The sequence below is a fragment of the Eimeria necatrix genome, genomic scaffold, assembly GCF_000499385.1.
Source record: "Eimeria necatrix Houghton genomic scaffold, Enh_scaff101, whole genome shotgun sequence".
NCBI classification, from domain to species: Eukaryota; Apicomplexa; class Conoidasida; order Eucoccidiorida; family Eimeriidae; genus Eimeria; species Eimeria necatrix.
In genome coordinates, this window is record NW_013651818.1 from 28,804 (window position 1) to 46,129 (window position 17,326).

A 17,326-nucleotide genomic window follows, 5' to 3' on the forward strand; every position below is an offset into this window, starting at 1 on the left:
TAAGTAAAAGGTGGGAAATAAAAACGTCAGTCATTAGGAAACAACGAAGGAGCCAAAAGGGGTTGGCTGCGCAGGGGTGGAGGCGCACCCCTACACGGCGACTTCAGGTGTTATATCGGCACTCAAAAAACTACGAATTTTTCGCTTTTTAGCACTCAAAAGAAGAATTAGACCAGCTTAACCATTTATATAGGGGAGAATGAGTAGATAATTCGATTTGCTATCATTCAAGTGTATTTATTGCATTGCTCTCGAGGTCCCTGTGGTGTTAACTTGTTCTGCAACCCTCACTGGGGCCAGCAAGCCGAAAATCCAAAACTCTGAGCAGCAGAGCAATGGTTAAAGCAGGCATCAAATAAAATTCTAATTTTTTGTTCAAAATATAGCAGCAGGGAGTTAAAATGGACTCTCTGGCCCTCACTGGACCGGCAAGGGAACCTGTGCGTCATTGCACTATTCAAGAAGACCACCACCACCTCCTTAGACCAAACGACCCCTAAACGCAAGTCATTCTTAACCCTAACAATTCATAGCACTAAATCTTGTTGTACCCTTCGATTAAAGCCTGGGTGTGCAAGGAACCGCCATAAAGGGTGCTGGGGCTCCCGGTAGACAGCATCAGGGTTGAAGGTTTTGAGTTTTCTTCCGTAAAGTTTCAGGGTTATGAGGTTAATGAACCTTCAAGCTGCTTCATCAGGGCTAAACTGCCAAAACACCCGTTGTGGGCGGGGGCTATTAAACATGTGTAGTGACTGTTCCGGTGCAGCACGGGTTTGCAGCCAACTGAGCCAAGCAAATGAAACAGAAAAAACTCTAATGTTGCGAGTTTGCTGCCATGGACAGGGTTGGGGCAACAGCAGCCAACGTAAGTGAAGAAAAGAAACCCCAGACCCCTAGCAGGAGCTCCAAAATGAGCTGAAATAGAACTAGTTTCCGCCACTAACAGCCCCTCCCGAAGCGCATGGGGAAGCCAGAAGAACAGCAGAAAGAGTCTGCTCTCTTTATTTAATATAATAGCTGCAAGAAGCGAATGTAGGAAGTACTTTGTGGGATCAGCTGTGTGGTATGCTGAGGGCGGTGGGCAACGCTGCTGAAATCTATTTGTTGCCTTTTCCCTTTAAAATTAAAAACATAATATCCTAGATAGCGAGTCCTTATTTGAATGCATTGTTGCATAGGAAGGGCTCATGGTCCTTTAGAGTAGCGCCGTTCAGCGCCGCGTGGCTTTCGGCTGAGCACCGGGGTGTTTTCATTTGAGTTTTCACAACTTATAGTATTTATAAATGGCAAAAGTGAACAATTTTAAAATAAGGGCAGAAAATATGTACAGTGGAAGATGCATTTTCGAGCCCTAAGCTCGGAAACCTCGTTCGTACTTCACGTTTCTCTCTGTTTCATTCCCGTTGCGTTTTCTTGCCACTGCTGTTCCGTCCAACAGATAATGGTTATAAACATCGAAAAATGAACAAGGAGAAGAGCGAAAAAAAAACGAAAAGAAGTCAAACGGACGCAGGCAGGCTCTACACAGCGCTTTTCGCTTGTGCGTTTCGTCTGAACTGGACTAAAGTCTAGCAAAGAACAAGTTAATACAAAAAAATAGACGAATACTTGAGTGGTAAATAAACATTTAGCGTCTCTTCCAGTTGATGGTTCTGTTGTCTTGTCGCTGTGTCGCCTCTCCGTTGCCCTGTTGTGAAACGCAGCCAAACAAAAGAAAATAAAATGAGACAAGGCTGATAATAAACGCCACTGCGATTCAGTAGTAACTGGAGCAATGAATGCAATCAAAGAAGCAAACCGGCCTATACCAGTGATTCTTGATTCAATGAAATATTCAATTAGGCAAAGGTTGTTTCTGAGGAAGCACACCTTGAGCAAGCATACAGGGCAGCCAAGCTGCAAAATGTATATATTCTGCATCCAAGTGATAAGTGTTTGACTGCGGGACCCAACTGCATAATTACCAAGAACTAAAAGAATTAATTCGTTGGGGGCCTCAGTGTGTGGATGAATCGAAATAAACCACCAGTGTCAGTCAATCAAAAATGCTGAAATGACGCACCCAATTTCCTGTTTCTTTTTCGCCTTGATAGGCAGCGAAAAAATGCATTTGGCGAGTTGAATAAACATTTGGCCAGAAAATCAGCAAAACAAGTAACATATTGTGCGCTGCCACCATTCAAATAGCTCATAAAGCTAATCAACTTACTCTGCATATCACTCCTCTCTCGAACGTCATCTGGCTCTCTCCAACTCCAAATTCTAAATCGTCACCTTGTCTTTGCCTTTTAGTCCAAGCAAACCCACTGGAAGTGCCGCCCACATTTAGGGGGCCCCCCACTGGGGGACCTCCATTTGAGGGGGCCCCAACTGGGGGCCCCCCACCCCCTGAGTTGAACCCAAGAGGCAAGGCAGGACGGAAGGGGCTGGGCCTTTTGGAAGGGCGTTGAAATCCCCCCTGGAGGCCTGGTTGCGAGGGCCCTAGGGAGCCCCCTTGGGGGCCCCCTAGGGGCCCCCCTTGGGTTTGCTCTATGGAGTCGATTTGTGTGGCGTCGCTTTGCTGTGTGGGCACATCTGGTGGCAGATGAGAGTGCACTGGAGGCTGTAATGAAGCTTGAGAGCGGATGCCTCTTCTTTCGGACTGAGACGCAAACACTTCAAACCCTAAACCCTAAACCCTAAACCCTCGGCAGCGGAGAGAACCTCCGTGTATGCGTTTTTCAAGCAGGGAAAGAGAAATCGGGAGAATGCAACCAAAAAAAAGAAAAGGCATAAACGTGAAGACAGAGAGAAACAAAAAACGTACTAGCTGCGAGAGGAGTGACCGAATATCTCTTTGCTTTGAACTTTGAGTTGACGGAGTTTCTCGAATATCTCTTTGCTTTGAACTTTGAGTTGACGGAGTTTCTTCTACGCAAGTGGCCCCCCTTCCTTTCCTCGAGCGGGCAGCTACACTCTGTAACGCAGCAGCAGCAGCAGCAACAGTAACCACAGCAGCAGCAGCAGCAGCAGCAGCGACAGAAACCGCAGCTGCATCAGCGGCAGCGCAAAGACAAAACGGCTGAGGCGCCTGCGGCCCAGTGGAGCTAGAAGATCGGTTTCCTCGGCTTAGAATTTAGGGTTTAGGGTTTGGGGTTTAGGGTTTGTTAGCCTACCTCTTCCTTAGCCTCATCGCTATCACTGACAACTGTCTCTGCTACATTTCTTCGGCTCTGGGCTCCTCTCCCGCGGCGCCCTCGGCCTCTCGTTGCTGAAGTTTCTCCCGCTGCTGCTGCTGCTGCTGCTGCTGCTCCTGCTTTGTCCTGAGCCCCTCTTTTGGGCCTCCTAGCAGACCCCCTAGAAGGAGCCCTCGCCATGTCTGCAGTCTCTGTCTCTTTTTCGCCGCTCAGGTCGACCACCGGAAGCTCTTGCAAGAATTCGTCGGCCTGAGTTGCTGCTGCTGCTGCTGCTGCTTCTGCTGCTGGTGGATCAGGTGCTGCAGCTGCTGCCGCTTGCGTCTGTTCCGGTGGCTGTCCTCCTTCCTGCAGCGGGCAGCAACAGTGAAACATGTGACTGCGCAGTTGCAGGAGGAATAAAAAACAGGCAAACGAAAAATCTATTCGAGAAAATCAGGAAACAGAGTTAATCCTAGACTGCGCGAGTCCTGAAAACACACCGTTTCGTTTAGTCTGCGCATGCGAGCAGCCTGGGTAAACTCCTGAAAAGAATTGCAGACCAAACAAAAACACATTAACTAATTGAAAAACAGATAAACCGTAAAGCAAACAGCTAGGTAAACATGCAACTAACCACCTAATCGCCGAGGCAAATGAACCTTCGCCGCAGCAGCAGCAGGTGCAGCCGCAGCCGCAGAAAAGGCAGCAACAGCAACAGCAGCACACTTACGGCGATAATGTTCCTGACAAGCTCTTTAGTCGGAGTTGTGTTTTTATTTTCCTTGAGTTGTTTCATCAGCTGCTCCCTTGCATGCACACGAGCAGCGGCAATGCTTCGGTTAACGAAGGAAGATATGGCTGAGGGGTCCTGGCACAGCACAAATTGCGAATATAAACGTAAATGAATATGCCAGTTCAATTGTGCATGCAAACATACGCATGCGCACATTTAGAAACAGCTCCTCCAAGCATTTTTGTGGTTTGCCTTGTTGGAAGCATGAGTATGCATGCAGTGTGCACGCGCGTGAAGCCATATGAACAAATTAATGAACAAATATATATATATATAGTCCTAATACAATGGAAAGATCAAATTATTCCTGTGCATTAAGCGTAGACTGGTGTTTCCACAAAAGAACAGAAGCAAGTATTTCCACCGGTCGCATCTCTATCCAGTTACATTGTTAGAAGGCGGCAGAATGAAAATGCAAATATTTCGTGAATTCAGTCATTTTGCCGATTAAGAAGGCGGAAAATGGACAATAACGCAGGCTTCAATCGTTTATGCAACAGCAGCAGCAACAGAAGCAGCAGCGGAAATGGCAGCAGCAGCAGCAGCAGCAGCCGCAGCAGGTACCATCTTGACGGCAAACTGCTGCACAGCATCGTTGAAGTCTGGCTCTGATAAGACGCTAAGGCCGCTCGAGTCTTCGAGGTAGTGAAATATCTGCGGCAAAGAAGACGAGCAAACAAACACAAAAACAAGTAAGACTGGATCTCAAAATAATTGGAAAATGAACCAGCTGCTGGGCCTGCCAGTTCAGCAGCTATTCGAATTCGCAGCAAAAGCTCAAGCATTTCTGGTGCACAAAGCAGTGCCACAGAAAGAGAGGCAGCATTCTACTGAGGCACGGAAGATGTTCTGGACACTAAACAAACATTAAATGTCATCTGGAAAACAAATACAAGTCAAATAAATGTAAGGGGGTAAAAAGAAAGACAGAGCAGCACAAAGCAACCCCGAAGAGGCAACAGCAGCGAGAACAAAGCCCACAACAGACGCAGCAGCATCAGCAGCAACAAAAGCACGGCAGCAGCAGTGCCGCTGCAGTGACCCTGCAAAAGAGAACCAGCAGCCCCTGCCTTCCTGGGGTGTATGTACACTAGCGCACAATGTCGTGGATGTCTGAAGGGCCTCCTCCGCTCGCTGACTCTAATTCCAACTCAGGAATAAAAGAGCCCTCTGAAGAGGACCTGCTTGAAGAGACGCATGCGCAGCAAGACGCAGGCACGGACAAAAAGTGACATATATATACACATATATATAATATATATATATATATATATATATATATATATATATATATATGTATACATATACGTACACGATATAAGTATAAATATGCATTTTTATGTACAGGCGGCCACGCATTCACACATAAATCATTGCTTTTGTCTGTGAATTTATGATTCATGTATGGGGGCCTCCAGGGATATTCATCTGCGTGCTTTTGAGTGAACGAATTCAATACGGAGGAACAGGTTTGAACATTTTTGTAGAGACACAAATAGGCATATGGGCCCAATAATATATGTATAAATATGTATCCGCATAAATATATGTATATATATCCATATATATATGATGCACATGTGCATATACATATATAATATGGGCACGCATGCAGGCACGTTACACTTGCACGCATGCAGTTTGAAGGCATCTTGATTGCTGCAGCGGCCCACATTTATTTCTGTTTGATGGGCTGCTTCTTTCATCTGATTTGTCTTTGTGTGCCATTGTCCCTGCTTGTTTAGAGGAGTCTGTACACCCGAGTGCAAGGACTATCACTTGTGCCTTAGCTGGTTATTGCTCATAACTATTAATAGCCTGCTATATAAGCGCTGCAGTGCTGCTGCTCACTGAAGGTGGCCTCCCCTCTTCTTGTAAAAGCATAACAGGCTGTCAGGATTTGCCACGCGCCCCACGAACTGAGACGCGAAGCGGGGGGCGCTGATGGTGCTGTGGCCTGAGTGCTCTACACGCACACGGACCAGCGGCAGCTGCTGCAGCAGCTCACTGCTGCTGCTGCTGATGTTGAAACCCAGAGCCTCCATAATAGGCCCCCCGGAGCAAATGCGGGGCAGAGAGGCGATGTCTTGGGTCGCCCCCGACTTGTAGTTGCAAAACAACTGGTAGGCCTGCTTCCGACGCGAAGTACGACCCTCCAGCTGCTGCTGCTGTTGCTGCTGCTGCTGCTGCTGTTGCTGCTGCTGCTGCGAGAGAAAGAAGTTTGCTGCTTGGTTTAGGTCTACTTTGTAGGTGTGCATGTACCGGCTCAGTATGCCTTCCACTACTCCCGTGAGGGCCTCCCAGGCCTGCCTGTCGGCTGAAACCTCAGAGGGGCCCCCTAGAGGGGTGGGGGGCCCCCCGTTCTGAGGCAAAGAAAGAGAGGAGCCCCCTTTGCACAAATCAGCAAGACAAACATCTTCCACTAGCAGCGGCCGCACAGTGCGCAGCGGCACGGGCTGAAGGCGGAAGCAGTCCCCCCTGTGCACAAAAGAGGAAAAGACAATTCTCTTGCATCTTCTGTTCAAGCAATTGCGCAGCTTTCATAATTTCTTCTTGCTTATTGAACTTGTTGTTAAGCTTCTGGCCGGCTGCTGCTCGCTAGCGGGAGATGAAAGATTGACGTAGAGACGAACAAAAAAGGCACCTGGACTTGAAATGCAGAAGTATTTTACCACGAAAAAAATAGAGCAAAACAGAGGGGCGCACACGGCAGCAGGGGGCAACAGAGAAACGCAGTGCAAACAATTTAACAAGCGAACAATGAATGACCTGCAAAACAGCCAATGCAAATGCACCAACACGTGTCCATACACAACAGCAGCAACAAAATAAAAGCCCAATAATAATAATAGCAAGCAAAAAACATTGATACGGCAACCATCAACCAGCATCGCCAAGGACTGCAGCCAGCGCAGCAGCAAGAACAGAAACAACAGCAAAGTTGTGAGGCTGCAGCCTCACTTGACTTCAAGAATAAAAACGTGTTTCTGCAGCGCCTCCCCAGCAGTCAGGGAAGTGGCGATGGAAGAGCCTGGCTGCAGCACTTGGCAGCGGCCTTCTACGGACTGGCGCAGCTCCGTGTGGCAGTCGTGTTCGTGGCCCTGAAGCAGCAGAAACAGCACCTTCTGAATTCCTAAAGAATGGGCATCTCACTTTCAATATTTATTATTCCTTTGGCCGCCAAAGTAAGAAGGAAAGTGCGGAGAAAAGGGTGAATGCTGCACAGGCAACGCCGAGTCGCCGCGGCGTCATAAACCTCACACAAGGCACACCCAAACGACTATGTCTGCAAACGAAGGCAGCATTCTTTCCAATATGCAGTTCTTTGCGGGAACACCTCCGTGAGCCCCCTTGTACCTGCAGAAAGCAGCCAAGTAAATGCAGCAACAGACGCTAAGCCCGAAATACCAGGACTAAACCCTGGAACCAGAGAAACGTGAACAAGTCGAGCCAGAGGGCGTAAACTAGTTCACAACTGGAGCTTGGAAACCTAAAATCTAGACTAAAAGCCCTAAAGCCTGGAACCCAAAGATCCCTCAGGGGTAGCTCTCCCCTTCAGTTTCTCGCGCCGCAAAGTGCCACTCAGTGCAACTCGGAATCACTGGATCCGACGGGCTACAGGTAAAGCACAGCCCCTAGATGTCTCGCAGACGATTAAAATGACAATAAGATTGTCGCCGAGGGTTTAGGGTTTAGGGTTTAGGGTTTTAGGGCCGCTGACATGTTCTGGTGGATAAGAAGAATGTTGAACCAACTGTTCACGTCGCCCTCTGCGGGGACCTCATAGGTGACCTGAAGAGGCGCGAAAACAGAATTTATGATTTAGGAAATTACACTGAGGCAAAAGCTAGAGAGTGATGCTTCTGCGACTTTCATTTATTTTACTTTGTGGTTTGAAGAGAAAATAAAAGAGCTGCCGCGGAAGAGCTGCGCCTCCTCAGGCACCCTCCAGCAGAAGACATCAACAAAAAACGAGACAAACCCGAAAAAGAAAACGAACAGCCATTGCTGCGGTGGCTGGGCAGCACATGCTGTTTCTAGGGTTTAGGGTTTACGGGCGAGGGTTTAGGGCCAAGGGCTGAGGGTTTAAAAGTTGGAGTGGAGACGAACTTTGCCGCTCATGTACGCGCGATGTAGGCGCTCGTCTCTGACCCATCCCATTCCATATATCGCCAGCTGAAGAGTGACACCAGCATGCATGCAGAAATGCATGCACACACTGCCTACGCTGCATGCATGCATGCACGCAGTCCAACTACTACATACAGGCATGCACACAGTGCAAGCACGTAATGCATGCATGCGAACAATGCATGCACTGCATGCTTGCATGCAGATTATGCCAGTACTGCTTCCACAGACGCAGACAACGCATGCAGGCAATGCATGCAATGCATGCACATCACGCACGCAGTACGTGCGTGGCACTTGTTGGGAGCAGGCCTTGCATGCAGCCATTTCCTGCACAGCTGAGTAGGCAGCGCTTAAAGTAAAGTCTAAGGGGGCTCTTGTCTGCTTGCTTTACTGGCTAGCTGCTCAGGCAGCCAAACGAAGCAAGAGCACAAACTAACATGCAACTCTAAAAACCATCACAAGCAAATTCTCCAGGTTAGAGACAAAAAGGGGAAAAAAGGATTAATAAAACAGGCAGATGAAATGTGCAGTTGCTTGCCTTCGAGTCGCCTTTTTTCAGCAGAATAGGCCTCACTCGTATATCTTCAACGTTGTCAACTCGGCCAAAATAATTTATCTGAAATAAAAAACTCCCGCAGCAGCTGCACTCATCGCATGCGCGCACGCAGTCTAATACTAGAGACAGAGTTGAGTTTGTCACTTGCACTTTTGTTCTGCCTCGAGTGAGTGAAATGACGAAACACTTTAATGAGGCATTTCAGATCATTTTCAATACAGTCTTTCAAAAAATACGTATGTGCTCGCAGCTCGCAACATCGCTGTCCCAGCACCAGCCATCATTACCCCGGGTGTCTGTACAGTTGAGAGACACAAAATGAAAGCTCACGAGATGTGCTGCTTCTAATATGTCGAGGGGAGATAAGTGAGAGGCGTCGCCAGGGTCGTCTGCAGCGGCCCAAGCACAAAAACAAAAGTGACCCCAATGAGCTACGTTCACTGCCAGTTGCAGTTATTTGCGGTGTACGGACACCCCACGAGAGCTGCACCCGCCACAAAGCAAAGACGAACCGCGTCTGACAAAAGTAATTGGCGAACAGCAGCACAACCAGCAGCAGCAGCTCAGCAAACAGCAGCAACCCCAGTGTAGATCCAGCTAGTGGGGCTTGCCGCACCATGGTTTCCGTGCATGGCAAAGACGGGCATGCACACATTGACGTTTTCACTTAAGTAGTTAAGTCCAAAACGAAATATGCCCGACGCCTGCTCTTGAAGAGCGTCCCTTGCTGCACCATTCATCTGGGGGGTCTCTTGAACCGCCTGGAAGCCTCCAGCGTTGCTGCTGCTGCTGCTGTTGCTGCTGCTGTTGCTGCTGCTGCTGCTGTTCTGGGCCGGCGCGGCTAACGCAGTGCTGCTCCCGGCTGCTGCTGCTTGCTGCGTCGCTTCGAGCTCGCCGTTGGGGGCAGCGGCAGATGTAGTAGTTGACAAAACGTCGAAGAGAACAGAGCCGGAGCCGAAGCAGTACTTGCGCAGCAGACACATTGCCCGGTACCTTAGCACAGCAGCAGCAGCAGCAGCAGCAGCGGCAGAGAGAAACTAAAGAGCCCCAAAGGAGCAGCCGCTGCTGCTTCCCCTCAGCAGCCAGCTAGCACCTGAACAGCCACTGGACAGAGAGAGCTGGGGCCGCCCCACACTTGCCGCGCGCCTTCCCCACGAAGTGCTGCTGTTCTGCTGCAGCAGTGCTGCCTTTTGCTGCTGCAGCGCCACCCGGCTGCTCTGCTGGCCTCGTGGCACTTACAAAGTGGTCCTGTTGGGTTTGTTTTCGTCGAAGAGGTCCCCCGCATGCAAGACGAAGTCCACCTTCTCTCTGCGGCCAATTTGCAGGACTTCTTCGAAAGTTCGGAAGCTGTCGTTGCCGCGCACTGGGTCCTCCCCCTTGAAGCCCAAGTGGGTGTCAGTGGCAATCAAGATCTTGAAGGCGCTGTCCTCCCCCCCCTCCTCCCCAGGGGCCCCACAAGGGGCCCCGCCATCCTCTCCCTCGCCAGCAGCAAACAGCGGGGGGCCCTCATCGTGGCTGTCCTCGCTGGGCCGGCTCGCAGGCAAGCAGCAGCCGCCGGCGTACGCTGCAGCTGCTGGCGGACCCCCGCTGCTGGCTGCGCCAGCGCTGCGGAGGGAATCCGCCATTTAGCTGCTGCAAATTAGAGTTCAAAGGCTAGAGAGATATCAAATCTGATGCGGTCTCGAAGAGAGCATCAGAAATCTGTGAGATGGCCGTGCACTTCTTCGACCCGCGAAGAGCTACTGGCTACAGCCGGCGAGTGGGTGGGTGGCTGCACAGGAAGAGAACTGAGCCATGATGCTCTTACAATGCAACATGCACTGTCATGAAAGAAATCCAGTCCGCATAATGGTAAACATCTTGGAAGACTGCCCCGAATTGGCAGGATGGGGGAGCTGGAATTGGCAGGGGGAGCAGCCTGAGGCCTTGGTGGTCTGTGGTCGGTTCTCGTTGATAGAGATCCTTTCAGGATTTCACAGATTCAGATAAATCGCTGACTTTTGGAATATGAGGCAGTAACTAGTGCAGATGGAGCTGCGCTTTCCGACCTTTCATGAATTTCCTCCCATCTAGTGAGTAATGCGCCGAAAAAAAGGTGAATTTTCCCTATCCTGCTTCCGCTGTAAGTCATACAAGCACTGTAAATTCGACCTTTTCATATTAACAATTCATATCTCTATGGGAGCACCCAGAAACGTAAGGTAATCTAGGGGCCCAGTCCCAAGAAGGTACTGAGTGGTGGTTGCTGTTGTTCTTGCTGATCCCGTTGGTGTTGTTGCATTCGTTACTAGTTAAGCCTTTAGTAGCTGTGTTTGGACGTTTAACATTAACTTATTTACTTTAAGTTTACTTCCAAGCGGAACCACTGATCCCATCCATTCGAACCAGTACAGCCGACTGAAGCAGCTTCGTTTGCGTTCAGTCCTCACCATTCCAGCTGAAGTGTGTGCCAGTGTGAGATACTGTTAAAGCATTACTTCTTAGTGAAATGGCAAAAAATTTGACCTCGCTTCTACTGTGAGGAAGCTGTAGTAACGTCTTTTTCCTTGATCGATTAGGGCTAGTGCTCAATTGACGCAATTGGGAAATGAACTATGAGAAAGGCTTCAGATGATGGGCCTTTTTGTGTCTTGAGGGTATCTCTTCTCACGCTCACGTATTCTTCCCTTCCATTTACTAAGCAAATCATTAAGTACATCTTTTGATGTATGGTTGCTCAGTTTTCACTCCGCTTTCTGCCGAAAATCTCCTTGCAGCTGAGCAGACCGGCAGAGGTCAAACCTGGTCAAGGTTGCCTGCTCAGCCACACGCCGGCAGTGATCGCAAAGATATTTCGCGAAAAGTCCTTTCATATTTAGTAGGCCTTTTAGCCTATCCATTTATGGCCGCCTCGTCTCGATTGTTACTTGCTGGAAGGCCTGTGGACCGCTGCTTCTCGCTTCGGAAAAGATGCAACAGCAGCCGACTGAAACCGAGGCTGCCTCTGGCTCCGGAGGCGCCGTCCGATCTAATGATACAAACACACGGGCAACTCTTTTGAATATGCAAAGAGGCGGCGTGAAGGAAATACTGCGGAACTTCGAACGAAAAACGCAGTAAGCCAGGCACCAGCGCTGAAGCCGCTCGCAGGCAGACTGTTCCGTTCAGACCGTTCCATTGCAGCTGCAGCTGATCTGTCCCTTATCAGAAACCTCATATCCTCTAATAATAAATGTACACTGCAGAACGTTTAGCTCTTCTTAGTAAACGTACCCGACTTTCTAGGCAGGCCCGTGAATATCCAATATCCTGGCGTTGTTCATGTTCAATGCAGAAACGGACCCGTGCAGTCGGTGGGCGGTGGAACGGTGCTACGGCATAAGCAGCAAGAAGTAAATTCAACTTTCTCTTCATCTGCATCTGAGAGGAAGGTAATCAAAGTGTTATGCCCAAGCAACAGTTTGGGTTCCCCCTACATCTCGTCAAGCTCGCAGCCAATAGAATCAATCCACCACATGGCCTTGTGAAAGATAGTAGATGGGGAGCCATAGAAACACAAGCATTTGCGATGAGTTGCAGTTTTTAGCACCGCTTGTTTCATCTAAAAAGGCCAAGGCAAGCAGAACGGCGTTCTTTGCGAATTCGTCCGGCTGCAGTTACAGGAGCTTCAAAGCGTTTTGAAACACCGCGAGGAGTTGATTCGTTCCCTTGAGGGTGCAGTTGCTCAGCGCGAGTCCGATTTGTCCTTCGTGCTAAAAGAAAAGTTTCACCTTTCCAAGGAAATCGTCGCTTCACGGTCTGCCTCACAGCCAAGCGGCGGCCCCTGCCCCTTTGGTGTCCACCAAAACGCGTCAGTCCCAGTACAATCCACAACAGTGGGAAACGGAATTTCTCTCCAGCCGGCCAACTCGTGCACAGCGGGTGAGCCGCAGGCAGAAGCTTTCGCGGCTCAGCGACTGCAGCCAGAGAGCAGCAGCTGTAGCGACCCTGAGGACAGGAGCGGCGTTGGAGTGCCTTGTAGCTTTAGTGGGACCAGCAGGGGGCCAAAAAGCGACTCTCGAAAGGCCCCCAAAAGAAACGACTGCGGCGAAGCTGAAGAGCTGTCGCCGAAGCGCGTTACGTGGAGAGAAACCCAAAGCCCGAACAGACTTTCCACTGAAGAAATTGACGGAGCAGAAGAGATGGAAGGCACAGCGCCGGCCGATGCACCGCGTGAAGTGGGAGCACTGGCAGCAACTTCCCAAAGTGCAAGCAGTGCACATTCATGTCCACGACAATCGGGGGCTGCGGAAGGCGACAGTACAGTGAAGCAGGAGCTGCCTGTAGAGCCAGGACTGTCGTTTTCCGGTGATGAAGACACTGTCAGCATCGGGTTGCCGCCGGAGGCTCCTGAAAAGTCTTGCAGTGCCACCAGTGCTGCAGATCCGCGCCGAAATGAACTGAGGCCGTCTAAATGCTCTGAGACCTCTCGCTCTAAGGACCTTCTGGCAAACGCCGCAGAATACCTCGACTTAAATAGCTGGCGGCTTGACAAAAATCTCGCGCAAGCGGAGCAGTATAATGGCTGCATGGCGGTGTCAGTAGCTAGTGAAGGCAAGCACAAAGCTGAGGAGGCAAAATTGGACGAAAGGGGACGCGTCGAAACCCGCAACAACACGCGGAACATTCACTTTTCAACGGCAATAGACCAAGATCGGAAGGTAGTGGATGGTGCAGGCGAAGGGGGCGATCCAACGGACTCACCGGATCTTCATAGCGGCACTAGAGTGAGGGCCGGTCTTTTCAGCAGCACCACGTGGCCACTAGGCAGGCAGCTTTCAAGGATCTGCTTTTACTTGTGATAGTTTGTTACTCAGCAAAACTAAAAGGCCGTGCACCCATCTGCAAATTCTGCTTTTGCGAGTGCAGTTCCAGGCGGAACTGTTCTTTAAGGCTCTATTGGTAAGCACTGCCCAAGGCAAGTGCCTTGCAGCGTACATTTGATTAGGCATGTATGATGTGCTTTCTAAGTGTGGTTGGTGCTCCCTCTTCTGCACCTAAGGGCAGCAACGAAGCGTAGCTGTGGATGGGCTTATACTGCAGGTGCAAACGCAGGCCATGATTGAAGCGGAAGCGGAGACTTCAGACGTCCTAGAAATGCAAGATGGTGAGAATTTTGATTCATGCCGGCGCAGCTTCCAGCTGGGAGCTAGAAGGAGCTGGGGTGAACATTGGGGGAGAGGCGCTTACCAGTTTCCCGTTTGCTTCTAATTCGTCGATCAGCTGACTACAGATCGTGAAGCGTTTTCAAACAAAGCTGGCATGCCTCCCAATCTTTTTTATTATGTGCAGTTAGCCGCATTGTGTGAATTGTATTTGTGTTTCTCACACTGGCCGGTAGCGCTGTGTTTGTTTCGTGCGCAGAATTGTCGTCTAAGATAGACTTCCTGCAGAATGCTTTTGAAGAGGTATCAGATAACACGGAAGTCTTTCAAATGCGCCTACCCATGGAAATCAGGCGCTCTTTCATATGGAGCTGAAAAGGCGCATTGTTTGTCTCATTTCAATGTACTGTGTGCTGTCCTTCAGATTTGTCAGGAGCTAGACGCCGCTAGGAAGGAGAACAGAGCCCTCGTCCAGTGCGTACTACAGCGAACATAAATTCTGTAATTGTAAACTTCATTTTGCCTTGCCAGAGCCATACTTCAAGTCTCCATGCAAATGCATTTCTTGGTGTTTTCTTTGCTTCGACAAACTGTAACCCACTGGACGCAATGTGAAAAGCTCTGTGCCGGCGACGGGTAGGCACCGCCAAAGGCCTTCATCAGATATTGTTCAAATACATTCTGCAGAAGATTTACTTTTCGACTGCTTACGCTGTGTGGAAGGGTGGCGTAACTTAAGCTGGTGTTGCTTGTTCCGGGCAAGTTACACAAGCATAGTACGTTCGAATTCTGAAAGGTCTTGTCATGCACCACTGGTACGATGGCGTGATTCTTCACCCAACAGTGTTCATATATTCTTAAGGCTGATCTCTTCGTGTGTAGGAGGATTTCACTGAACGACACACAAAAGAACCCGATCACTGAACCATCTGAGATGCCTACAGCATCAAATAAAAGGAGTAAGCCGAACACATAAGTAGCTGCACAATATCAAGCAAAGTGGGTACGTCCAAACTAGCTGCATATCGATACTCACCCCACTTTCGAATATTTTCTAGTGCTCTTGCATCGAATGCGACAGATATTGGTAGTTGTCGAGTCACACAGTCTGAAGCACATAAGGGGGAGCCTGGACAATGTGAAACTTTCTATGAATGTTTCAGCCACCAACAGTGGAGAGTGCGCTTCGTCCCTCTCCCAGGCATCGCTCAACTTGACGAGGACTGTTGCCGGCATTCAAAAGGAGGTACTCCAAAGTAATCACCCAACGATAATAAATAGTGCAAGAAGTGTAGATCGTCTGTTGCTGCAAAATTACGCATTACAAAGCCTAGCTTTTGCTTGCCCAATGCTGTGAAAATTTTCATTTACCAAAAGCAGTACAGCAAACTGACACGTTTGCTCGGACTCAGAACGTGTCTGCGCGCAGCATCATGAAGAAAGCATGGAGGAAAAACTGGAAAAAGCACTTCTACAGATTCGCAGTCTTGAGGAAAAGTATGCAAGATCAGAGTCTGCCCTCAGTACTGCGCAAGCTGCATTGAATGAGGCTCGGAATCAAATAACGTTTTTGCAGCAAAGATGCGAACTTTTGCAGGAATTTGACAAACGGGTGAGCCTCGGCACTTCGTGCAGTTATGCAAACCCAGGTGGAATTCTGCAGCGGTGCATGCACTACTACGCCTTCTACGTGTGATTCAAAGCAGTCCATGGCTTATTTTGCTTTTTTCAGACTTGGCAACTGCTTGAGAAGTTAATGCTGAATGTAGTTCAAGAAGGCGGACCTCCAGCTGGCACGTTCTCAGCGAGAGCAGGCGGCGATGACTGAAACGTGCTAGGACTGCACGGAACGAAACTATTTGGGTTCAAATATTTTTAGTATCTTAAAAACGTTTGGGGGCCTTCGACACAAAGAGTTTTGTGTCCTTGGGTCACTGCAACATTTTGCTTCTGACGTCGATGCTAGAGCTTTCGACTAGGCAAGTCATGTTTTGCCTATCAAAGCTATTGTACAGTCGTCCTCGTTCACACATTTAGGGGCCACAATTAATTTAATATCATTGAGCATCCAAGTAAAGAGGTATTATCACGTTCAAATCAGGGAAATTTAGGGAGTTCGCAAGATCGGCTGTAGCTAGATAAACTGACACTAGTCAGGTGTATCGACACCTGCCATGAACCTGGAGAAAGTGCAGTCATTCGCGCTGCACTAGAATTGCTGCATGAGCGAATAGTTTGCCGGGCTCAGAACCGGGGATATTCAATAGTCACTATTTCATCTAGCCACCATGAGAGCCTACGGCGCGGCCCTCATTGCCGCTTGCTCCATTGTGAGCAGTGGAGCAATAGACGTGTTGGAGGGACCCGAGTTCATTGATGTCCTCCTTCCGGAAGTTGCACACGTGTTTGGAGTGACATCAGCTCATCATACGACTCTCGAGGAAATGAACCTGTAAATAAATCGGCTTACCTGACCTGATCACAGGCTGCATCAATTCATTTTCTTCAGGAGAGCCGAAGATGTATACGTCCTCCCTCGTGCCCCTAAGCTTGAAGACTGCCTTTCTGCTCTTGTTGGCATTCCGATGACTCACCAGGTACATTTTATTACTTTCTTTAGTCGTCGCCTTCAGTGCCTAAGGAAGAACATCTTTTCAGATCAAGCCATTCTCTGACTCCATCAGCATGCTCGATGTCAAGCCATACGAGAATGCTCAGTTGAAGATCGTAAGGGCTTTCGTACCTCGTTTGTTGGAGCTGAAGAATATCCGCTTTACAGGCAGAAGCGCGTGCCGCGGAATTAGCAGCTTCTGTAGCGCCGGTACTTCCTATTGTTCCGAAAAAAGCTGTCATCAGCCTTTAACTGAGAGTTTTGCGGTTCAGCTTGTGTCGCTTGCACCTAAATCCAAGTTCAACAAGTCGGCATCCTTCTTCAGCATTGAGGTTGCTCCTGGCCCGTACCAATCGACGCTTTACGCGGTCGTTCAGGCGCTAGTCTATTCCATCCTTGTAAGCTAGTGCTGCGTTTGGTTCTGCGATGGGCGGGCTCATGATCTCGTTTACCCAGGTTCCGGGAGCTCTCAGAGGCATTCGCAGAGGGTACGCTACCAACAGTCACGAAACCTCAAACGCTTCTTGATAATTTAAAAAACAGGAGATCAACTGCCAATGTCGGAAAGATGCTTATTGGCACAGCCTTCTTTGTCTACCACTCTGCCGGCATAGTGATCCTCCAAAATGGTACGAATTGCTGCACGATTTATTTTCCACTTCACTGGTAATAACGCACCACAGTGCTGTGCCTGAGGGCGCTGTTCGCCATCCCACTGGCTCTGATCTTCGGTCTCGTCGGCATGATGCTTGCGCTCAGATCTGTGGAGTCTGTTGAGCAACTGCGAAGTGTTCGGGATCACCTTCCCCATCTCCAAGGAATGGAAAGAGTAGGGTTGACATGGCTCGTAACTAGGGGAATATGTAGATCATCATATCTGACAGGAACCGGTTGCATGGTGTTCCTGCATGAAAATGTACTGCATTCTCATGGCGAACCTCTCCTACCATTTCC

At 49.3% G+C, this 17,326-nt stretch overlaps 2 protein-coding genes across 2 annotated transcripts; one reads left to right on the forward strand and one right to left on the reverse strand.

Annotated features, from left to right (window-relative positions):
• Window positions 1-1,627: 1,627 nt before the first annotated feature.
• ENH_00000700 (double-strand break repair protein, putative) lies at window positions 1,628-10,263 on the reverse strand (the record flags this gene model as incomplete). The annotated part of the gene is made up of 16 exons (XM_013578102.1): window positions 1,628-1,687; window positions 2,210-2,641; window positions 2,807-2,956; window positions 3,156-3,521; window positions 3,656-3,697; window positions 3,886-4,023; window positions 4,513-4,602; window positions 5,048-5,129; window positions 5,800-6,426; window positions 6,910-7,049; window positions 7,221-7,305; window positions 7,670-7,740; window positions 8,059-8,124; window positions 8,969-9,027; window positions 9,255-9,631; window positions 9,878-10,263. 16 exons carry the CDS (start codon window positions 10,261-10,263, stop codon window positions 1,628-1,630), a joined length of 3,171 nt encoding a protein of 1,056 aa, XP_013433556.1.
• A 1,324-nt stretch (window positions 10,264-11,587) lies between these two features.
• ENH_00000710 (hypothetical protein, conserved) lies at window positions 11,588-15,589 on the forward strand (the record flags this gene model as incomplete). Its single annotated transcript, XM_013578103.1, has 11 exons — window positions 11,588-11,733; window positions 11,952-12,048; window positions 12,274-13,383; window positions 13,526-13,558; window positions 13,700-13,763; window positions 14,021-14,064; window positions 14,186-14,235; window positions 14,644-14,720; window positions 14,925-15,007; window positions 15,191-15,373; window positions 15,494-15,589. 11 exons carry the CDS (start codon window positions 11,588-11,590, stop codon window positions 15,587-15,589), a joined length of 1,983 nt encoding a protein of 660 aa, XP_013433557.1.
• Between the last annotated feature and the right edge of the window lie 1,737 nt (window positions 15,590-17,326).